At 45.1% G+C, this 25,120-nt stretch overlaps 1 protein-coding gene across 3 annotated transcripts in view; it reads left to right on the top strand.

Annotated features, from left to right (window-relative positions):
* FKBP6 (FKBP prolyl isomerase 6) overlaps nt 1–25,120 on the top strand; it is a 234,131-nt gene that overhangs the window by 72,357 nt on the left and 136,654 nt on the right. For all 3 annotated transcript variants that reach the window (XM_030186098.1, XM_030186096.1, XM_030186095.1), the window contains one exon: nt 12,916–13,118. In XM_030186098.1, the coding sequence (XP_030041958.1) occupies nt 12,916–13,118 (203 nt within the window). The remainder of the gene's footprint in view (nt 1–12,915; nt 13,119–25,120) is intronic.

Raw genomic sequence — 25,120 nt, 5'->3', positions numbered from 1 at the left:
AAAACTGGAATGTACAGATAAGATCATATTAACATGGAGCTGAGAAACACTGATTTTTTGGTATTCATCTTTCTCTGTTGGTATCACAGCTGAAGCCAGTGTTGAATGTCTAACTGCTATGGTGCTTATTGGCCCTTTTGGGGTTTTCCCTGCTCCAAGCTTTTGTGGATTAGGGATTCTGGTTTCAGCTTTTATCTTTAACCATTTTTGCTGGTAATTTTGTGGTACTTGAGTAGACATTATTGAAAAAAAAAAAACCCCAGAAAATTGTGTTTGAGTACTTTGGACTCGTTTGCAAGAAGTTTGACTGCACCTAAGGTGGCCTAATGTTCTAGTAGTGCTGTCCTCAAAGAAGAAAAAACGCCAATGTAGAAATATAATTATTATAGATAATAAAAATTAGCAAATATGGTAAGCAAGATACAAAAATATACTAAGGATTACACAAAATAGATATATAGATATATATATATAGTGTTAAGACTCTTGAGGCTTGTTAACTTAAAGTCTCAATATCTTAGAGTGTAACCTTGGCACACAGTCACACCTGGAGTCTCTATTATTTTTATGAAGCCTGTTTTATTTGAATAAATCACAGATAATTTACTCACAGACAGATGTTCAGAATTGCTGCTCCAGGGCACAGAGACTCCTTCATCTGAGAGCTGTTGGAGGTGGAGATCTGAGGAGATGTAGCTTTATTGCAGGGGAGAAAGATAGTTGACAGGTAGAAATGGTTCAAAGCTGGGTGACTGGAATGTGTGATATCTCATTAGGGAGGAGATATTTTCAAGGTAAAAACCCAGGTTCATTCCAGGGAGTCGGGAGCAGGACAAGTACTGGTCAGAAGCAAGATGGTAAATGCCTCGTGGCCAGAGAGGCAGGGGGGTCAAGAAGGCTCACAAGCCTAGGGAGAAGCAGTTAAAGACCAATTGGGACAGAGCCTGCCGTAGGGTGGCAAGGGTGGTCCAAGAGGACGGCCCTCGATTGGAGGGAAAGGTCATGTCTGGCTGACCTCCCAGGACAAAGATAGTGAGAATGACCAGGAAATGATAGCAGGAAGACAAAAGAGCCAAGCTTGGCAGAGAGAGAGAGAGAGAGAGGAGGTCTGGGCAGCCTCACAGCCAGGGGTAATAGTTCTTACACAGCCAAACAAGTGTGGTTGCATTGCTTGTGAACTACATTACACACAATGCCTTGCTCACGTACATTTGCAGAGTGAGACCTGCAGCAATGATATGCCTTAGACATGAGAATAACAGTAAAGGCATTAAACACATTTTAGGATCACATAAACTACTGCGAGGCTGTCAGAGGACAGAACACTCCCCGCCTGGTATCGGTAGATACCACTATCCTTATCACAATTTATCAAATTAATCGCATGCAAAGTTCATTATTGACATTCAGGCTGTCCGCCAGATGTCACGATCCCAGGCTTCAAACAAACAGTCACGAACTCTGGAACAATGTGAGTCCTTGGCCTATTGTCGTCGAACGGCAGCAGGAGGCAAAACCTCCCAAGCAGGACTGGACTAACAAGCTTGGCTTGGCTGGAACCAGATGCTGGGACGGACTTGGCTTAGCAGGAACAGGATTCAGGATGCTGGAACAGGGTTCAGGATACTTGAACAAGCTGGACGGGAACAGGATTCAGGATGCTGGAACAAGGTTGGCAGGAACAGGAGCTGAAAGCAAACAGAGCAGAGACAGGCAGGCAGGGGACTGGAGCTCAAGACAACCAGGACAGACACAAGCGGGATACAAAGCTGGCCCACACAGACAAACAACAGGACTAAGGCTGAAGCTATGGTAGAGGGGGACTAGAACAAGCAAGGCAGGCTAGGCAGGACATAAAGCTGACCCACACAGACAAACAACAGGACTATGGCTGAAGCTAAGGGAGAGGGGGACTAGAACAAGCAAGGCTGACTAGGCAGGACACAAAGCTGACCCACACAGACAAACAACAGAACTAAGGCTGAAGGCTGAACCTAGCACACAAACAGATCGAGAAGAACAGAAGCAGAAGTGCACACAGGCACACAGACTATGAACAAGGTAGAAGTGCTACACTTCTTTATAAACAAGACAGAGGCAGGAAATACACAGAACCCAAAGTGAGGCTTGAAACACACAGGAAAGAAACAACGCAGACAGTAGCCAACACAGCAGCTGACCCTCGGGACAAAGGGTGAGTCAGAGAGGGATCACGACCACAGTCGTGACACTGGCTGTAGGGTCATCTTCTTCATCACATAGGAGCTGAAACGAGAGACAGACAACAACAACACTAGACAACACAAAAGAGAGAGAGAGAGAGTCTTTGAGTCTTTGGTTTTCATGGGAGGATCCTCGGACACCAACACCCCAAGGCCAGTCTCCTGAGTCGAGCTTACTAAACTCTCTCCTCCTATTCGGTATCTCTCTTTTGGGTTTCTGCACCCCAAATGCATCACTCTGCACTTCTTGGCATTAAATTTTAACTTATTAATGTGCCCTGGGGATCTATTGTTGTTCGGTTTCCCTCTTAATTTGCTTACTAGCTCTATAGAAACCTAATGGTTCTTTTAAAATCTTAATTCAATTGACCCAATTGTGTTATTAAATGTATGTTTCAATCATTTTTATTCAAAACTTAAGAAGAAAAGTTAACATCATCATGTATGAACGTCTGATATTTTCCCCCATGTGGCTAAACTAACACATAGTACTTCTACCCCAACAAATAGAACTTAACATTCCCTTCCCTTCCCCTCCCACCCCCCCCCCCCCCCCTTTTTCCTTTGCTATGGCATCAAATGAACATAATAACGCAGGGTACAGGGCAATATCTAGAAGTTTAACAGTCTACTCCTGGCAGTTGGAGTCAGAGTATTTCAAAAGGGAGTCCAAGTGAGTTGGAAACGCACTCCAGTCTTCGTTTTAAAATCTGTAATTCCCACCCTCTCTACCCGCAGTAATGTTATCATACGCACACGCCACTGCGATACTGTAGGGTAGTTGTATGTAAGCCATTCTGAGAGTATTGCTTGTTTAGCCACTACAATAGCTTTGCGTACAAAAGCGGTAAATCCTGATGGGACAGGGTGTATGAGAACAGGATGGCTCAGGAGCAGCGCTGAGTCATACTTCCAGCCCGCCTTCCACATCTCAGAAAAATATTGTACTGGCTTCTTCCAAAATCGGACTATGCCCTTGCAGGACCAAAACGTGCCCGAGGGTGGCCCCCGGATCCCTGCATTTGAGGCACTCTCCCCAAGGCGAGAGTCCCATGTGAAAGGCTCTTCTGGGAGAAATGTAGAGTCGAAGAGCAAATTTGTATTGTAGCTCCCAGTGCTGCGTCATGTTCATTGTTTTGCGCATTGTAAGCACTTGGGACTTGAACTGAGGCAATGTAAGGGCCATGGGGATATCTCGTTTCCAGGCAGCCAGTAACTTGGCATAGTCTAGTTCGGTAACTGTGTCCCTGATGTGCCTGTGATGGAACGTGAGGGGCACTTTTTGCTGTGCCTCTAAAGAGAATGCTGTTGCCAACTCTTCCTGGACATCCTCCGCCAGCGCCTCCCAGGACAAGGAACGTATATAATGCTTTAGCTGTACATAATAGAACTCATCGGAGGGTGGCAAGGCGTATTCAGCACAGAGCTCCTGAAATGGCTTTATCTGTCCACGGATAAGTACTTGTAACAAGTATACTATCCCTTTCCTTTTCCATCTGCGGAACACCGAATACAGCCTTCCAGGTGCAAAGGCAGGGTTCCCGCATATTGGCAAGTATGGTGTAACCTTCGAAGAAAATCCGTGTAATTTACAGATCCATTTCCAAGTTGCTTTTGCCGATGTCATTATTCCTGTATGTTTCAGTAGGGGTGGCAATGGTAATCCCATCGTGTGCAAATAGCTGCTGAAGTGCGTTTCTGGGTATAGTTGTAATTCCAGTTCTGTATTTGTATGGTCCTGTGTTCTGCGAAACCAGTCAGTGATGTGGCGCATGCCACTAGCTATTGTTAGATATTTCACTTTCAGGAGTCCCAAACCCCCATATTCTACCGGTATACTCAGTGTTGGAATGGAAAGGCGGGGTTTCTTCCCACTCCACAAAACTTTTTGCATTAACCTTATTAATTTCTTTTCCTCCCCCCCCTCTTTAAGTAAAGTGGGAGAGTTTGAAAAACGTAGAGCCACTTTGTAACTACAATCATGTTGTACAATGCAATACGCCCCAGGAGAGAGAGTGGAAGGGATCCCCATGCCTGCAATTGTTTTTCAGTGTCTTTCAATAAGCATTGTATATTTAGCTCATATAACTGGGACAAATCAGCTGGAATACATATTCCTAAATACTTAATCATGCCCTGCGCCCACTGTAAGGGAAACTGTCCAGGCCAAGATGTTTTGACGTCTGGTAAAATGGGAAGTGCAATGGACTTGTGTAAATTTAATTTAAAGCCAGAAAATTTCCCAAATTGTTCAATTATCTGCAGCAGCCTGCGTAAGCTCTGGGTAGGGTTTTTCAATAGTACCAGCAGATCATCTGCGTAGGCCAACGCCCTGATGTCATGACCTGCCAAGGTGACCCCCTCAAGGTCCTGGGTAGATGCAATGATCCTCAGCAGTGGCTCCAAGGATAAAACAAAAAGTAGCGGGGAGAGTGGACACCCCTGTCTCGTTCCACGACATATTTGGAACTCTGACTCTCTTGTGCCATTTACAAGAACCCTCGCCGTGGGCTGGCAATATAGAGTACGAACAGCCCGCAGGAACCACCCCGCTATACCCATGCTTTCTAAGGTCTGAAACAAGAAGTCCCACCCGACCCGGTCAAAGGCCTTCTCCGCGTCTAAACTTACTACTAAGGAGGGCCCTCCATCTTGTTTACATGCTGCAATTGCCAGCAAGAGTTTCCTGACATTGTGTACCGAATGCCTGCCTCTCACAAACCCTACCTGTTCTGCTTTGATCAACTGCGGTAAGAACTGGGCCAATCTCTCCGCCAACATTTTAGCTATTATTTTAATGTCTACATTGAGGAGGGAGATTGGCCTATAAGACTCAGCCCTGTCATGGGGTTTACCCGGCTTAGGTATTAACGATATGAGAGCCGTGTTAGCATATCTTGGAAATTGTCCCGTTTCTATAACCTCATTGTAATATTCTAAGAGAGCTGCCAGGGCTTCCCCAGGTAGACTTTTGTAATATTCTCCTGTGAAACCATCAGGGCCTGGAGCTGAGCGCAGCTTTAGGGACTTAATCACCTGTTGTAGTTCTCCCAGCCCTAAGGGCATATTCAAGGCCTCTAACTCTTCTGCTGTGATTTTGGAGAGACCCGCATGGTGTAGGTACTCTTGCATGGCCTGCTCTGGGGGGGGGGGGGGGGGGGGGGCGCGCCTCTGCCATATATAAGGTAGCAAAATACTCTGTAAATACCTGACCTATCTGCTCTTTCTCCGTTGTGGGCCTACCTTTTAAGTCTTTTAACATTGTAACCGTATGGGGACCCCCCCAATTCTTGATTAAACGGCTCAGCATTCTACCAGTCTTATTACCGAATCTCTGTAGTTTATATTTGTAATAGAGGGCTGACCTGGTTTCTTTCTCATGTAACAAACTATTCAGTGCTACCTGTGTGGATTTTAAGGTTTCAAAGGTAGCTTTAGATGGGTGGTGTATGTAGATTCTTTTTGCCCTACTCAGTTGTCGCTCTAACTGTAGTATCCCCGCCGCCCTCTTCTTATTCTTGAGGCTGCAGTAAGCTATAATGGCGCCCCTTAATACCGCTTTAGATGCAGACCAAAACAGTTCGGGTTGGCTTACGGCATGCTCCCCATTGAAGCGTACATAGTCTGCCCAGCTCTTGTGGATATGGCTCTTTAAATGTGGGTCTGAGTGTAAGTAAGCTGGGTATCTCCATCCATTCGCACCCCCTTTGCCAGCTGTAACATTCAACTCCACCCATATTAGAGCATGGTCCGAGATTTCTTCTGGCCCTATAGTGGCAGTATTGACTAGGTGAAATATGGATCGGTCTATTAATATATAATCTATCCTGGCGCACGATCCATGTGCCCTCGATCTATGTGTGTAGTCCCTTTCTCCATAGTGTAGGATCCGCCAGGGGTCCACCAAATTGAGAATCTTATTAAATGCTTGGAACTCTTTGGAGCGTGCCCCTCTATATTGTGATTCCCTCGGGTTGGAACAATCCTGATGGGGGTCTGTTACCGCATTGAAATCTCCTGTCACTATCAATCTAGCATTATGGTGTTGTAAACAAGTTCCAGCCAAGGACTTAAAGAAAGTTGGATCATAATTGTTAGGGCCATATAGTACTAGCAACAAAAAAACCATCCCTTGCAGCCACACTCTAAGTAATATGTAGTCTCCTTTACTCTCTTTACCCATTAAGGTTACCTTGTATGGGAGTCCCTTCCAAAACAACACTGCCACCCCTCCTTTCCTCCCTTGGGATGAGGCCGCATACACCTCACTCACCCATAATTTCTGTAATTTAGCATGTTCTACATCGGTAAGGCGCGTTTCCTGGAGACACGCAATATCTGCTTTATGCCTTTTCAGTGCTGCTAAGATTTTAGATCTCTTTATCGGGGAGGTAATGGTTATTAAATGTATAATAGTGTTCAGTATCAGGTGCTTAGTTGTTGAGCTAATGATTAACTCCTTTGACTGCACCAGAAACCACCATCACAGCACTATGAATCCCTTCCTCCCTACCAATTTGCTTTAGATTCTTGTGAAATCGTATACTACTCCCTTATCAAGCTATTATGTTCATCTCTATAGTACATTCATTCTATTACATTATCTGCAGACTAGTTTTAGAGAGAAGATCACTTATGACACGAGAGGCTGTTGTTACTTCTCTGATGTCCCGAGTTGACGGACGTTCAGATCATCTGCTCATCTTTTTTTATCTCATCTTACTGCTCGTGAAGTGCTCCCCATAATCCTCCGTGCAATAGGTGCTGATAATTAGGTACTGTTGAACGGTGGTATGTACACTCATATGCCTGTTTCTGAGCTCTGCATCTAGGGATTTCCCTAACCATTGCTCCCATTCCCCTTCATGTGATCTTCCCTGGGGCAATATCTGGTCTGGTAACAGGACAATAGTTCTTTATTGGATGCTGTTTAAGCAATATAATTTCTAAGCCTGTTGGCTTTCTATCCAAATTGGGGAGGGGGTGCTCTTGATGGGAATGGATGCCTGATCTGTCATCTACCTTCATTGCTAGAAAATTGCCTAGAATAGCGGCTTTTTTCAAGATTTTCCAATATATTTTTTTCTAGCCATCATACTTAACCAATGTCCAGTTTGAGGGCGTCTAAAACTGATTCCTCCACTCCTGCGACAGGATCCAAAATAATAAAACACGATCCTCCGACACCAGAAAAAAATGGCGCCTGGAAAATCTGCTTCAGTACTTTCAGACTCAGTTTTGGAAGAACTCCGTATGCTCCAGGATCTCTCCTCTCGTCACTATGAAACCACCTATGAGTTGAAAATGGAGATCGCTTCTTACTCTCTACCTTTCAGCTTCATGTTGAGGAATTGGAGCGATTCTCTGACCACATGGTTCTGCAAATTTCCTGACTCCTGGATTCTTCAACAGCACAATTTAAGAAACTGGAACTAGAACTTGAGAATCTGACCAATAGACCCAGATGCAACAATATCAGAATCCTGGGCCTCAGAGAGGGACTAGAAGGCTCCAATATGCTAGAATTTCTCAGCAGTTGGATCCCTGCTGTGCTTCACATTACTTTTGATCAACCATTAGATTCTGACCTCGCTCATCGCATGCCATCTAACAAGAAGCTTAATCTGTCTCATCCAAGGCCTGTGGTAGTGAAGTTGCTATGTTTTCAACAAGCTCTCCAGATTTTAACTACTGTTCGTTCACATGTCTCTCTTCAAATTGATGGTTAGAATGTACCTATAGTCCTGGATCTTGCTAAAACTACCGCAAGAGGAAGGAAGGCTTTCCTAGAGATGCACCCGAAGCTTAAATCTCTTGGTGCACGTTTTGCCCTGCAGTTCCCAGCCCGCATGACAATTACCTTCCACAATACCACCAAATCCTTTGATTCTCCTGAACAACTGCAGTCTTATTTGGATCAGCTTCAGTCTCATGGCATGTCTTAATTTGCACGACCTTTTAAAATTCTCTGCATGACCATATTGAATGCATGTGTTCAAGCCTCCCAAGATCTGTTACTGTAACACCCTAGTATCTTGATGTATAACCTCAGCACATCAATACACCCTGAAGTCCCTTTATATTTCTGAAATGTCCTTTATTGAATAACTACTCACAAATCAGAAGAGGTGCCTCTTAGCACAGAGCCTTCGTATTCTGAAAGCTGCCTCAATGGATGGAATCAGAGACCTGAGAAAAAGGGCAGTTCTACTGCTGAGTTAGAAAAGCAGTTTCACAGGCAGAGCAGCTCACAGATGGGAGATTGAAAGTACAGTATCTCATTGGCAAGATATTTATGAGGTAAAAAAACCGAGTTCTCTCCAGGGAGTCTATGAGGACAAGTCCTGACAGAAATAAGATGGAGACAGCTACCCAGTCAGCCAGAGAGAGAGAGAGCTGGACAGGAGAGGGGGGGGGGGGGGGGGCTCCCTCAAGCCCACAGAACAAGATGCGAAGAAGACCAATGAGAACAGAGCCAAGTTAGGCTGAGCAAAAAGGGTCTAGGCAACAGCACACCAATAATAACAGTTTCCTAAACAAGTGTGTCTGCACTACCTGTGAACTACATTTCACATAATGCCTTGCTTATCTAACATCACAGTGACCTACAGTAAAACATTAACACATTTCAGGAACCTATCCCAACCAGGTAAGGCTGTCAAAGGACAGAACAGCATGTCCTAACTGATTGCTCAGTTAATGATGCGTGTTGTTATCCTTTTCTAGTATGCAGTTTCTGATATGTTATTGCAAAGAGCGCTGTTCCTGTTTTAGAATTTATAACGTTTGCCTGCATATATCTGTTAATATTTAATTCTAGCTATTCTAGCTCAAATGAAAATAAGTTTACCCCTTTGCATGGTGAGATTTGCCTGTTCAATGTCCCGGTCACAGTCAGCACTATTCTTTTTTTTTTTTTTTGTTACATTTGTACCCCGCGCTTTCCCACTCATGGCAGGCTCAATGCGGCTTACATATTGTATACAGGTACTTATTTGTACCTGGGGCAATGGAGGGTTAGGTGACTTGCCCAGAGTCACAAGGAGATGTTATCTCTTGACTGAGCTTTTTCTTCTTTAGCTCTATATATTGTTAGTTGTTCTTATGCATAGGAGACAATTCTCTTCTTTTTACTATATGTTTGGGATTCTATTAATAAGAAATCCTGTCCTAACTTCTTTCCGACTTTCATAATGGCTAGTATTTCTTCCAAAGCAGCTCTGAATGTTGTATCATGGAATGTTAATGGCTCGACACATCCTATTAAACGTAAAAAAGTATTTACACATCTCAAAAAAACTTAAGCCTTCTATTAATCTTCCTTCAGGAAACGCATGCCCCCAATTTGGCTCATTTAGTCTCCTTACAATTGGATTTTGCAGTCTATTGATGCTCCCTCTATTGGCAGAAAAAATGGTGTGACAGTACTTTTCTATAAAGATCTCCAGATAAAGATCTTTGCGCACATAGTTGATATTGATGGGTGATGGCTCATCATTAGGGCGGAACTCTTTTCTTAGCTATTATTATTAATGCATATGCACCTAATATTGACTCTAGATTTTTTTTTACCTCTCTCATTTCCTTTCTTCTTTCAATTCATTACCTATCCTTATCTCAGATGATTTCAACCTCCCCCTTGATGCCTGGCTTGATAAGCACTCCTCAGTTCCTGGTCAGTATCCAGAACCGCTATCACATTAAATTCCCTAATAACTCAGGGGGTCTGTTACCAAAGATTAACTTGAGTTATCTGCAGCAGGGCCCATTTTATTCGTATGGGCACTGCTGCAGATAACTCAAGTTAATCTTTAGTAAAAGACCCCCTCAGTTCAATTTGGTGGACCCCCCCCCCCGGAGAGTTAGATATCCAGACACAAGAGAATATACACATTTCTTCTCGCATAACAGCTTTCCCCAAATTTATTATTTTTTAATTTCTGCTTCTCCCTTCAGTTATAGATGCCCTCATACAATCAATAGTATCTCTGATCATGCTCCCATCACCTTGACTTTAACTTCTCCAGCGCAGGTTTCCTCCAGATCTCCCTTATGGAGACTTTACTCTAAACTCCTCACTGATGATAACATTAAGTCCCATCTCAATGATTTTGTTTTAGAATTTTTCCAACATAATTCAAATGACACAATTTCTCCACTTACTGTCTGGTAAGCCTTCAAAGCTACCTTAAGAGGTGAGATGATTTCAATTGCTACATTTAAAAATAAAGAACAAAATGCCACACTTCAGAATTTAGAAAAACAAATTAAAGAATATAAAAAAAATTATCTTCTTCTTAATGATAGAACTATTCTAAGTATTATATACCAATTGAACTATACTTACAATAAGTTAGCTAGTGAACTTGCCTTTCAAGACATCTTCCAAATTGTATTCGCCACAATCATCACCCTTAATAGATACTAAGCATTAAAAGGAAACTTTCTGCTTCAATGAAAAAGATATTTTTTGTTTTTGCCTGCAGGAGAGGTATTGGTGCTACTGACCTGAATTAGGTATTAATTAAGGTACTGTGAGGAAGGTAGAATAGCTACAAAGGTCACTAGGGCAATCTGATTACTGTGTTAACTTTCAAAGGGTGTATTTGAAGCATCCCCTTAGCATCAAAACTATATAGAGGAAAGGTCCCGTGTAACCTTTCTGAGAAGGTCTGAGAGAAGAGGACATTTCTCTGAGAAAGTGAACATTATTTTGCTCTGTGCTTCAGTGATCTAAAAATTGGGGATAAAAGAGGAATTGTAGGTTTTTTAATACGGTTAGTTTCCATATTTTAAAACCCTTTTCCCCATAGAGCTGCGTTTTGATAAAAATTTTAATCCTGATTAATCGCTTGTTAGGCTTTTTTTTAATTATTTGTAACCCACTGCAAGCTTCTTGTGACTCTGGGCAAGTCACTTAACCCTCCATTGCCCAGAGTCATAAGGAGGGGGGAAAGAACATATCTTGAATTATGTGATTAATCACAATTTGTACATTTTAAGCAAAATGCAGCTCTAAATACATTTTTAAAAGAATAAATTAATGAAAAAATAAGAAATACAGAATACAAATTGACAAATTACAAATAAAATCTAAAAAAGCATGCAGAATAGTTATACACAGCCTTACAGTTTTCACAGCCCATGTTAGAAATGCAGCCCTATTTTAAACTTGAACTTTCTGTCACAGCCTACAGCATCAACAGATAGTCTCTAGAAGGCACAGCAGGGCCTAGTTCAGTCTTCATTCCCACCCACCCCTAACACATCTCTTCATTTATAGTCAACTATTCTAATTAAGATAACAAGAGGGAAGTTTTCATTACAGAGCTTTAACTACATTTCATTACTTGCTGAGAAGCAAACACTAAATAAATCACACAATATACCATATAATTTTAAGGTTCTATCTAATATCCCTAGTACCTTAACAAGTTATAATTAAACAACTTAATAATACTAAGATGCATACTGCAGCCCAGCAGCGAGAGGAGTACTATCCAGTCTTTTGCATTGTGTCACATGTATGATTACCTTCCAGTTGTTGAGAGGTTATAGTGTGTGTTCGATGCAAAGAGCTCCTAGCTCTCAGAATGAGTACGAGGCTGGAGTAGCAGACTTGGAGGAGCTGAGGGAGATAGAGGTACATAGAGGAGGCTTAAAGGGATGTTGTAAAGAAGTCCCACCTCCGTCTGGCATTCCCTGTGCTGCCTTGGAGGAGGGAGGTGTCCTAAAAGAACATCCTGGTGAAGTAGGAAGTCCTTTAGCCCAGGACCTGCCTACCAGGGGATGCAGTATCGTCTCGCACTGAGGATGTGTCTCTAGGAATTTCTGCCCAGGACAGAGGGGTTAGGACAGCTGTTGTACTTGGTGATTCAGTCAATATGTACGTAGATATCTGGCTGGCTGTTGAATGTGAGGGATTGCCAAGTCACTTGCCTGCCTGGTGTGACGGTGATGGACCTCAAACATCTCCTAGATAAGGTATTAGATAGTGATGGGGAGATGCCAGCTATCTTGGTACATGTGGGTACCAATGACATAGGAAAATGTGGGAGGGAGGTTCTGGAAGCCAGATTTAAGCTTTTAGATTGAAAGCTGAAATCCAGATCCTCCAGGGTAGCATACGGAAATGCTTCCCATTCCACGTGCAGGACCCAAGAGGCAGGCAGAGCTCTGAAGTCTCAGTGCATGGTTGAGACAGTGGTGCAAGGATGAGGGATTTAGATTTGTTAGGAACTGGGCAACATTCTAGGAAAGGGGGAGCTTATTCCAAGACTCTACCTTAACCAGGATGGAACCAGGCTGATGGCACTAATTGGGGGGTGGGAGTCGACAGTCGCCAATAATTTACTAACTCAATTTCCCTCCTCAAAGACTACTACTACTACTACTATTTACTATTCACATTCTCTGCGAAGGTGATTTATCTGAACCTATTTGACCCCTGAGGAAGTCCTTGTACCGAAACATGGCCCATGTAGGGTCTTTTGGGTCAGTCTACTGTGGCTAATAAACATTTGGGTGCTCTTACTCCTTGTTTGGCCTGGTTATTTGGAACTTCCCACACTTCCAATTCTGTTGTTTCTTGGTGCAGCACTAGCAGGTACAAGACTTATACATCCCTAAAAGTTTGTACCTAATTCTGCTGTATTGTGAGTGTTGTATTCTCTTATCTTTATCTCTGTGGCAGATATTACACTTGGAGGCATGGAGATCGCACTGCTCACCATGCAGAAAGGCGAGGTGTCTAGATGTTTTTTCTTGCCTGCGTATGCATATGGGAAGATGGGATGCCCACCACTGATCCCTGCTAATTCCACTGTCTTTTTCGAGCTGGAACTGCTAGACTTCCTGGATACTGCCGAGTCTGACAGGTTCTTTGATTTGTCACCTGTAAGTTGTTCCCCCCCCCCCCCCCCCCCCCTTTGCAATTTCTTGAATTTACAGTTGATCTTTGGCACTGTTTGTTTGATTTGGCTTCCCCTTAGAGATGTGTGTGCTGATGTTTATTTTATTTATTTTGACATTTATTCCCCACATTATCCTGAACATACTCAAGTTCAATGTGGCTTACAATAAATAAAACAGGTGAGATTTACAGTACCATAAACAGTATCAAGTAAGATCAGAATAGCACAGATAAGAACTAAGTAATAAACCATTGATGGCCAGTTACAATCTAACGTGATCTGTGTGCTGGTGTTCTTTACTGCAGCTTAGCTGTGGTTGCTGTAAGTGTCTAACTTCTGCATGTGTATGCATGCTAAGTTTATTTATGCAATTTCAAAAGTATTCAAAATCAAGAATACACTCTTTTAAAAGAGGAAGTATACAATCCAACTAGGAAGACAATCAAAGGCAAGGAAATAAAGTACTCAAATACTGGATTGGAACTTAGCCTCAATAAGGGAGGGGGAGATACCCCCCCAAAACAAGGGCTGGTATCAAGCTCAAAGTAATGTTAAAAAAAAAAAAAGAAAAATGTAAAGATACAGTAGAACAGGAGGGACTATTACGTATAATCCTTAACCTCAACCCCTACTGCCACCAGGTACAGAAATCCCCCCCCCCCCCCCCAAAAAAAAAAAATGTATTATCCTATAAAGACTTTAAGGGGAAAGGGAAATGGGACCTTGATAGCCTTTCTGTGGTTTTTGCAACAACATTCAAAGCGGTTTACATAGTGTATACAGGTACTTATTTGTACCTGGGGCAATAGAGGGTTAAGTGACTTGCCCAGAGTCACAAGGAGCTGCAGTGGGAATTGAACCCGATTCCTCAGGATCAAAGTCCACTGCAGTAACCACTAGGAGTCAGAGAATACATAATTCAATATTTCATTACAAGTAAAATGAGGAAAGTGAAGCATAAAAGAGACCCTACATAAAAGTCCTTTTGCTTTACTCATTTACCCTTCAGATTCTATATAGCGCTATCAAAATTGCGCATGCAATTTAATTACTTAAGCCAATCAGGGCTGATAATTGCCATTTAACAAGCAATTATTTACACTAATTGGCATTAATTATAATTTGCATGCACAGCTTGCTAGCATATTCTGTAAAGTGCGCATAAATTCTAGTGCATGCTTCCAAAAAGGGGGTGGGTTGTGGGCTTTCCAAAAATTTATGCACAGGGTTATAGAATACACCTACTTCACGCCTAACGTAGGCGCTGATATTTACACCAAGTTTTACTTGGCGTAAATGGATGCACCTAGAGTTGGGCACAGGCATAGCCGCTAGGTATATTCTGTAAACCACGCTTAAATTTAGGCGTGGTTTATAGAATACGACTAGGTGGAAAACTTTTGACAACGGTTTTCAGGCCTTACTGTGTTTTTTCAGCAGCTGTTTAGTTGTACTTCCTAGGTTTGACCTAGCCTCTTACCTTATAGAACTGGTAACTCTGGGAGATTGTGGTCTATAAGAATTGTATTGTGTTCTATTGTATTGCTTCAGCTTCAAAAAGGCCTTATGCCTTTCTTGAGATGCTCTGGAAGTATTTGGAAAAATAAAATTCTTCATCCTCTTGTTAGACCAGTTCAGACAAATGTGATGCTCCCCAAGCAGCAGATTTAGACAGAGAACACTGAGCATTCGGTGATGTCATTGCCACACTATAAGGATTGGTGCAGACCTGAAATCCCCAGTATTATCTGCCTCCAGCAGATAGTAGCAGGTCTGGGCTGGTGCAGCTGGAAGATCAGGAAAGCTCACTGAGACTTGGACCAAAACAATTCCTCCTTTCCTCAGCAATCCTCCAGACCGTTCAAGATGCTTGGGTTATGCACTCCTACCAGCAGAGGGAGACTGAGAACACTAAAACTTCTTATACAAGTAGCCTGTGCAGACCTTCTACTAACCAGTATTTTCTTAGTCTCAGCAGAGGGTAGAAGTGTGCAGCCTGTGCAGTGTACTCAGTCTGGTAGGCCCGTTTGGGGTTTCTAGGTTGGGTTGTAAATATTAGAGAACCCACACTTGGATCTCTATTACAGGGTGTAAGTTTGTTTTTGTTACGTTTGTACCCCGCGCTTTCCCACTCATGGCAGGCTCAATGCGGCTTACATATTGTATACAGGTACTTATTTGTACTTGGGGCAATGGAGGGTTAAGTGACTTGCCCAGAGTCACAAGGAGCTGCCTGTGCCTGAAGTGGGAATTGAACTCAGTTCCTCAGTTCCCCAGGACCAAAGTCCACCACCCTAACCACTAGGCCACTCCTCCACTCCCTAAGGGGCTTCTTATTCCCTGTGGGGTGTCACACCCGGGTGGCCGGGTCCCTCCCCCTGTGCTCTTCCTCTGGAGGACTGCTTGACCTCGGCTACAGATCTCGTTCTGTACCCTTGAGGCGTTTAGGCATCAGCAACGAGGTTTAAAAAAAAATAAAAAATAAACGTTTTTAAAAGGCAGCTATTTTGGCCGTTCTTGTGGCAGTCCAGAGATAAAACGTCTTCAAGGGCGTTCTTGCCTTAGGCGGTTTTGCCTATTAGTCTGTCAGAGCACAAAGCAACTGTTTGCTTTTATTGTGTTCGCGGCCATTATGTCTAAGCCGTTGAGGTGTCGGTTTTGCACGAAGCGAAAGGTGGCCAATGTAAATTTTGTGGGGAGCCTACGTTGTCAGCGCTGTTGCCCCCGTGCTTTCCCCTGAGTTGGCGGAGGTGTTGGGCAGCGATTTGACCGCACATTTTGGGCCAACAACGGCGGGGCCGTTTTTTGCGGGAAACGTGGCCATTATGGCTGTGCGTCCTGGGTCGGCCTCGACGGAGCCGTTTTTGGCGGGAAACGCGGCATTTTGGCTGCGCATTCCGTACCGGCGCCGGGGAACCCGTGTGTGGCGGGAACGCGCCTAGTATAGCCGCGGATCACGCGATGGACCTGCCGCCGCGGGAGCCATGGGGGTCCGTCGCGGAGACTGCGGGAAGTGTTGTTGAGGCTTCAGCAGCGTCGGGGGGGGGGGGGGTCTGGTTTCCCTCCTGAGTTTGTTTGGTCTCTGTATAATGCCTGGAGAGTTGGCCCCTCTCAGGCTGTTTGTTCCCCGGAGGCTGCTAGCTCAGTGGGAGTTAAGCGCCCGCGGGTGGATATTTCAGAGCCTATGGAGATATTTTCTCTGCCTGGGTCGGAGGTTTGGAGTGACCCAGTAGAGGAGGATCTCTTAGATGAATCTGAGGATCAGGATGGGCTAAGGCCTGGAGAAGATTCTTCAGTGGTTCTAATTTTTCATAAGGAGTTGTTGTTAGAGCTCATTGATCAGGTGATCTCTACTTTGAAGTTTGCTCCGGCGGCCACTCCCTCTGCAGAGGGACCCCAGGTAGATCCCTTGGTTAAGGGGATTCGGAGAGCCTCCCGTTCCTTTCCCATGAATTCAGACATTAGAGATGGTTTTTCAGGAATGGTCTGTGCCGGAGGCTACTTGTAAGGTGTCTAGGGCTAGGGCGCGACTGTATCCCTTGCCTCCGGAAGATTTGGCCCTGCTGAAACCACCTACTGTGTATGCGGTGGTTACGGCGGTTTCTAAGGCTACGGCCATTCAGGTGGATGGTGGTACAGCCTTATGGGATCCTCAGGATAGAAAGCTAGAGTCCTTTCTGAAGCGCAGCTTTGATTTGTCGGCTTTGACCTTGCAAGCCTCTGTGTGTGGGGGCTTGGTAGCCAGAGCTTGTTTCCGTTGGCGGAGAAGCTCTTGGATGAGCCTGCATTAGATAGGACTGGTTTGGTTCAGGAGCTGGCCAAATTGGAGATGGGGTCTTCGTTTTTGGCGGACACCCTTTATGATTTGCTAAGGGCTTCGGCTAAGAATATGGCTCTGGCGGTGACGGGTTGCAGGGCTCTTTGGTTTAGGGGCTGGGTGGCAGATGCGGCCTCTAAAGCAAAGTTGTGTTCTCTACCTTTCAAAGGTTCTATGTTGTTTGGAGAGGACTTGGATAAACTGATGAGTGGTCTTGGGGATACCAAGGTCTCACGGTTGCCGGAGTTACGGCCTAAGTCGGCTAGTCAAGGGGGTTCGGCTAGAGGTCGGTTTAAGGACGCGAGGCGGTACAGGCCAGGCAGATTTGAATCTCCTTCTAAAAGCCGTTTTTTCCAGCGGACGCAGTCCTTTCGAGGGGGTCGTCGAGGAGGTCGGGACTCCTCCGGAGGTGCTGGAAATGGTAATAAGTCCTCCTTATGAAGGTGTGCGGGTCCAGCCTCTGGTGAAGGTCGGGGCATGACTTCGTCTGTTTTATCAGGGGTGGACCCAAATTACTTCAGATCAGTGGGTGCTGGAGGTCGTTCGCGGTGGTTATGCGCTCGAGTTCGAGCACCCGCTGCAGGATCTGTTTCTTCCCTCTCCTTGTCACTCTCGAGTCAAGTTAAAGGCTATTCAAGAGACTCTGGGTCGCTTAATCCAGTTGGGAGCTGTGGTACCCGTTCCTCGGCACGAGCAGGGAATGGGTTGTTATTTCATTTACTTTGTGGTGCCGAAGAAGGAGGACCAGTTTTGACCCATTTTAGATCTCAAGAGGGTCAATGGGGCGCTCAAGGTACCATCCTTCCGCATGGAGACTCTGCGCTCGGTCATAGTGGCTGTTCGTCAGGGAGAATTTCTCACGTCACTGGATCTCACGGAAGCGTATCTGCACGTGCCGATTCGAGAGGCCCATCTTCATTTCCTTCGTTTTGCTGTTTTAGGGAGGCACTTTCAGTTCTGTGCTCTGCCTTTTGGTCTGGCAATGGCTCCATGCACCTTCTCCAAGATAATGGTAGTGGTAGCAGTGGCTTTGCGGAGCCAGGGAATTCTGGTGCATCCGTATCTGGACGACTGGTTGATCCGGGCGGTCTCGGACTCACAGTGTTGCGGCGACGGCTCAGGTGTTCGCGTTTCTGGAATCGCTCGGATGGGTAGTGAATGTAGTCAAAAGTCAGTTGATCCCATCGCAGAGTCTGGAGTACTTGGGAGTGCAGTTCGACACGGCAGTGGGTCGTGTTTTTCTGCCGGATTCTTGGATCGCCTCTCTTCAGCAGCAGGTCCGGCTGTTAATGTCCGTTCAGAGTCCGTCAGTTCGAATGTACCTTCGGGTTCTGGGCCTCATGGCAGCGACAATAGAGGTAGTACCATGGGCCAGGGCGTATATGCGTCAGCTTCAGTCGTCTCTGTTGCCCCGGTGGTCTCCCCAGGTACACAGTTTGGAGTTTTGTTGCCATTGAGGGGGGGCTCCTCGACGCAGTCTCCAGTGGTGGCTGTGTTCGGCCCATCTGAAAAAGGCATGCCGTTGGAACCTCCTCAGGGGGTGATTCTGGTAACGGATGCCAGTCTGCTGGGCTGGGGAGCTCAGTGTCTCAGTTGATCCGCGCAGGGGCGGTGGTCGACGGAGGAAGCTCAGTGGTCTATCAACCGCTTGGAGACAAGGGCGATTCGGCTAGCTCTGTTGGTGTTTTGCTCAAGTGTGGTCGGAAAGGCGGTAAGAGTCATGTCCGACAACGCGACAGCGATAGCGTATGTCAACCAGCAGAGCGGTACAAAGAGTCCGCGGTTGGCAATTGAGATGGCTCTGCTCATGAGTTGGGCGGAAAGGCATCTAGTGCAGATTTCGGCGGCGCATGTGGCCGGGGTGGACAACGTGAACACGGATTTTCTAAGCAGACGCATGTTGGACCCCGGAGAATGGTCTCTGCACCGGTCGGTGTTCGACCAGATAGTTCTAGAGTTAATAATTTTTTATTGATGAATGCACATATGAAACAATTCCATGCTAATCAATATAACTCTGGTAATAATCAATTCAAACCTGTACTAATACAGCTGGACATCTATCATCAACATTTTCTTTCCATCCTTCGCCCCTCCCCCTCCCCCTTCTTACTAATATATTTATTAACATTGTCATATATATGCAAAAGGTCTGTACATACTATTGTCAAGAAATCTATATATTAACTTCGAAAATGTATCAAGCAACAACCTGGGTATTGTTCAACAAATTCAAAATAAAGTATAAACTACTGACAACATTCTGTAGTCGTTATTTATTATTTCTTTGCTTTACTGATTTTCATTTCCTCCCCGCCCTGTACTGTAATTCAGCCAGTCAACAATTTATCGCCCACAAAGCAGGAGAAACACAATGCCTCTTTAAAGTGCCACTATCCTTTTCCCACCCACAGGCTCCCCCCCTACTGCACTATACCTACCCCCTCTTCCCGCCCCCCTTCCAACCCTCACTATGGTATCTTCCAGAAATTAACCAACCTATAGTCTATGCCCACCTCCTTCAAAATCAAAGGGAATTGAGTACCAGACTTCTACCTCTTGTATGTAGTGACTAAACATATGGGGCCCAAATGTCCAAAAAGGTCTTCCTCCTCCTAGAGGAGCCTCTTATTCCCCGGCGTTCACAAAACATCAGCTCATGAAATCTATTTCTCCAGTGCCAGAAATCCGGGACCCACCCATTGACAGAGTAACAACCTTTTACCAACCATACAGGCCTTACGGACCAGTTGCCTCCCGATTGTGCTCTGTAAAACAAAGATCTTATGTTTATCCAGCAGTACACCCATCGGAGAGCATACAATTTTAGAGCCCAACCAAAAGGACAAATACTGCAAGACAGCGGTCCAAAAATGCTGTACCTGAAAACACTCCCACAAACAGTAGAATAGAGATCCTGGCAATCTCCCACACTTTTCACATAAAGGGTCTTCCACCCCTCCCATCTGAAAAAGCTGGGTTTTTGTGAGGTATGCTCTATGAAGAATTCGATATTTTCACGGAGGCCTGCATTACCGGTCATCCCCGGGATCCGAGAAACCAATATATCAAAGTCCAAGGACAGTGCCGGCCTAACTAAATCTCTAGCCCAACGCCTTCTTATTAACTCTCTGTCTTTAAGTGGCAGTTTCCCTAATAACTTATATAGCTTCGAGACTGAAAGCCGGTCCGTGCCCTCTCCTTCCCAAAATTGTCTCATCCGGTGACAATGTCTGTATCTCAAAGCCTCCGAATCTAAGGACCTCACATAGTGTGTTATTTGATGATAGGCAAAAATGTTGTTCATATCATAACTGATACCCAAAGCTCCCAAATTTAACAGCATCCCTTGCTTATTAAAAAAGATGCTCCAGACGACTAATGCCTAAATGTCCCCAAACCTGAAACGTCCTATTGTCCATCCCAGGCTTGAAAAATAAGTTTCCACAAATGGGTAACATATCCGACGTGTTTTTCGGTAAGCCCCAAATGCCCATCAGATCTTTCCAAAGAGACCGCAAAGATGTCAGCAACAAGCTATTCCGCAGATGTTCCGGAACGCTGGCTCCAGGTGCTTGTAATAGAAAATAAAAATGACAAGGGGCAAAAAACTGACCCTCTATTCTTCGGGGTGTATAATCCTCACGGTCAAAAAACCAATCACCAAAATGCCTCAATAAACATGCCCTATTATAGCGTTTCAGGTCTGGCAAGCCTAGTCCTCCTTCCTTCCAGTGGCCCATTAACAGAGGCAGCGGTAGTTTGGCCTTCCCCCCCCCCCCCCCCCCCCCCAACAATACCGCCTAAGCAAGTGATATAATACTTTAAAATCTCTGTGCTTTATAAGGACGGGTACTAACCTTAAACAGTAAAAGCCACCTGGGAATTCCACCATCCTAAACAACTGAATGCGCCCATAGAGCGTAAGGGGCAAGGTCACCCAACTCTTCAGCCGTGTTTCCGTAGCGCTTAGCAGTCTATTCACATTCAATCGATATAGATCAACCGAGGTCATAGACAGCCACACCCCCAGATAACAAAACGATCCTTGCGCCCACCGGAGCGGAAAAGTCTGCCCCCACTCCTCTTTCTGTTCCTCTGAGGAGGCCAATGCCAAAGATTTCATGTAGTTAAGCTTAAACCCTGCATAATCGCCAAATTCTTGAAAAAGTTCTAACAAAGCCGGGAGTGACTGGGAAGGTTGTGTCAAGTGCACCAGTAAGTTATCCGCAAAGGCCGATAGCACGAACTGTGAGACACCTATCGGCACTCCTTTAATCTCTGGATGGGTTTGTATTGCTCTAACCAGTGGATCTAAGGACAATACAAACAGTAGAGGAGAGAGCGAACATCCCTGCCTAGTGCCTCTAAAGATGTTAAATGAGCGGGAGCGAACCCCATTTACACAGACATATGCCAAAGGCTCCAGATACAACACCTGAATCGCATCTAGAAAGAGCCCCTGGATACCATATTGTTTCAAAGTCTCAAACAAATAGGGCCATTTCACCCTGTCAAAAGCTTTCTCTGCATCAAAACTGATTAACAGAGAAGCCAGTCGCTTATGTTGCACCGTCTGTACGGAGGCCAGTATAGCACGGAGATTCCGGACCGCTGTCCTCCCCTTCACGAGCCCCACTTGAGCCTCTTCTACCAAATCCGGGAGTACCCGAGCCAACCGATTTGCCAATATCTTAGCATACAATTTGGCATCCACATTGAGAAGGGAAATTGGTCTATACGATCCAGGGTCTGCCATATCCTTACCCGCCTTCGGGATAACTACAATCTGAGCTACCTTCATCGTGTCTGGCACAGTCCGCTCTTCTACCATGAAATTAAACAAAGCCAAAAGCGGTCTCTTAAGACCTTCATAGAACTGCTTGTAAAACTCCATACAATAGCCATCCGGACCCGGCGTTTTATGAGAAGCACTTTGCTGTAATGCTCGACCAGATAGTTCTAAAGTGGGGAATGCCAGTAGTGGATCTCATGGTGTCGGCACAAAATGCTCAGGTTCCTCGGTATTTCAGTCGGCGTCGGGATCCGCGAGCGGAAGGGATCGATGCGTTGGTACTTCTGTGGCCTCAGTGGGTGTTGCTGTATGTATTTCCCCCGTGGCCCTTGATAGGTCGAGTCCTACATAGGGTAGAATGTCATGCGGGTCCGGTGTTGTTGGTGGCTCCGAATTGGCCGCGGTTCGGGGATCTGATGCGCCTGTTAGAAGGCGAGCCTCTGTGGCTGGGGGGCTCGGTGCTGTTGTGTCAGGGTCCAATTGTCATGCCAGATCCGGCTCAGTTCTCTCTTACGGTGTGGCCCTTGAGAGGGAACGGTTGAGAAGGAAAGGGTTTTCTCCTCAGGTGATTCAGGCGATGCTGCAGTCTCGCAGACGTTCAATATCTTTGGCCTATGTGCGTGTGTGGCGCATATTTGAAGATTTGTGTGGGGGACCGGGCGTGTGTCCCTTCGACAGCTTCTGTGTCGTGCATTTTAGATTTCTTGCAGGATGGTTTTGAGAAGGGCCTTTCATTGTCATCTTTGAAGGTGCAGCTGGCTGCTTTGGCGTGTTTTCGGGGTAAGGTGCAAGGCAGGTCGGTTGCGTCTTCCCCGGATGTGGTCCGTTTTTTCAGGGGGGTGAAGTTGCTTCGTCGTCCTCAGCGGCCGGTAGTTCCTCAGTGGGATCTTAATATCGTTCTTGACTCTTTGGCAGGTTCTCCTTTTGAGCCCTTTGAGTTTTGTTCGATAAAAGACCTTACTATGAAGGTGGTCTTTTTGGTAGCTATATCGTCGGCTCGCAGGATTTTGGAACTTCAGGCTCTTTCATGTAGGCCTCCGTTTCTGTGGTTTTCTAAGGAAAAGGTTTTGCTGCATCCAGTCCCTTCGTTTTTGCCTAAGGTGGTATCCTCCTTTCATGTCAATCAGGTGATTTCGTTGCCGGTCTTGGGGGACCGGACGGGGGATGCTTCTCAGCGTCGTTTGGCGAAATTGGATGTGTGCAGAGTGTTGAAGGTTTACTTGCGCAGGTTGGAGGAATTCAGGTCTTCGGACAGGTTATTTGTCCTTCATGGGGGGCCCAAGAAGGGAACGGCTGCTTCTAAGACATCTATAGCTCGGTGGTTGAAGGATGCCATCTCTTCGACTTACATATTGCATGGCCATATGGTGCCGGTGGGGCTCAAGGCACAATCCACTAGGGGGATGGCGACTTCTTGGGCAGAGAGTACTTTTGTTCCACCAGTGGACATTTGTAGAGCGGCGGTGTGGTCCTCCCTGCATTCTTTTGTCAAACATTACAGAGTGGATGTACAGGCAAGGGAGGATGCCAATTTTGGAGCTGCAGTCCTGTCGTCTGGGCTTCGCAGGTCCCACCCTTAGATGTGTTTACTGCTTTGGTACGTCCCAAGCGTCTTGAACGGTCTGGAGGATTACTGAGGAAGGTGAAATTAGGCCTTACCTGCTAATTTTCTTTCCTCTAGATCCTCCAGACCGTTCAAGAGCCCACCCAGTGTATCGGACAGTTCAGTATGATATTTTCTTTAGACTTCAGTTGCTGATATTTCTAGTAGTTCCTGTGATTTGGGTCCTGGAGTTTTACTAAGGTCAGTTTGTGGTACCGTTTGTGCCCATCTGCAGTTCAATTCCCCCGTCTTAAGGGGAGGAGATCTGAGTGTGGATTCAGTGGTTTGTTTAGGTGGAAGTGTTTTGTTCCTCTGCTTTGTTACTGTTTTACTGGTTAGTAGAAGGTCTGCACAGGCTACTTGTATAAGAAGTTTTAGTGTTCTCAGTCTCTCTCTGATGGTAGGAGTGCATAACCCAAGCGTCTTGAACGGTCTGGAGGATCTAGAAGAAAGAAAATTAGCAGGTAAGGCCTAATTTCACCTTAAACCCCAATCTTTAGGTTCCCAAAGCACAAAGCATCTAGGTGTTAGCGGCGGCTAAGAAGGCTAACAGAATGTTAGAAATTATTAGGAAAGGAATGGAAAGCAAAAATGAGAATGTTATAATGCCTTTGTATCACTCCATGGTACGACTGCACCTCAAATACTGTGTGGAATTCTAGTCACTGCATCTCAAAAAAAGATATAGCGGAATTAGAAAAGATACAGGGAATGGTGATGAAAATGATAAAGGGGATGGGACGACTTCCCTTTGAGGAAAGGCTAATGCGGCCAGGGCTCTTCAGCTTGGAGAAGAAATGACTGAGGGGAGATATGATAGAGACCTATAAAATACTGAGTGGAGTGAAATGGGTAGACATGAATCGTTTGTTTACTGTTTCCAAAATACTAGGACTAGAGGGCACGCAATGAAGCTACTAAGTAATAAATTTAAAACAAACTGGAGAAAATATTCCTTCACTCAACATGTAATTAAACTTTGAATTATTGCCAGTCAATGTGGTAAAAGCAGTTAGCTTAGCAGGGTTTAAAAATAGTTTGGCTAATTTCCTAAAAGAAAAGTCCATAAGCTGTTATTAAGATGGACTTGGGAAAATCCATTGATTGTTTCTATGATAAGCAGCATAAAATCTGTTTAACTCTTTTGGCATCTTGCCAGGTACTTGTGACCTGTATTGGTTACTGTTGGAAACAGGATACTGGGCTTGATGGACCACCAGTTTGCCCAGTAAGCCAATAAGTTGCAAGATCCGAGACAACATGGTTTTACCACAGGGAAATCGTGCCAAACGAATCTCATTGAATTATTTGATTGGGTGACAGGAGAATTGAATTAGGGACGAGCTATAGACGTAATCTACTTAGATTTCAGCAAAGCTTTTGACACGGTTCCCCACAGGAGGCTCTTAAATAAACTGGATGGGCTGAAGATAGGACCCAAAGTGGTGAACTGGATTAGGAACTGGTTGACGGACAGAAGCCAGAGGGTGGTGGTGAATGGAATTCGCTCGGAGGAGGGAAAGGTGAGTAGTGGTGTGCCTCAAGGATCGGTGCTGGGACCGATTCTGTTCAATATATTTGTGAGTGACATTGCCGAAGGGTTAGAAGGTAAAGTTTGCCTATTTGCGGATGATACTAAGATCTGTAACAGAGTGGACACCCGGGAGGGAGTGGAAAACATGAAAAGGATCTGAGGAAGCTAGAAGAATGGTCTAAGGTTTGGCAATTAAAATTCAATGCGAAGAAATGCAAAGTGATGCACTTAGGGAA

This window comes from Microcaecilia unicolor, chromosome 13 (assembly GCF_901765095.1).
Source record: "Microcaecilia unicolor chromosome 13, aMicUni1.1, whole genome shotgun sequence".
Lineage (NCBI taxonomy): Eukaryota > Metazoa > Chordata > Amphibia > Gymnophiona > Siphonopidae > Microcaecilia > Microcaecilia unicolor.
The sequence above is the reverse complement of the archived record's forward strand: the minus strand, read 5'-3'. Positions and strand labels throughout refer to the sequence as shown.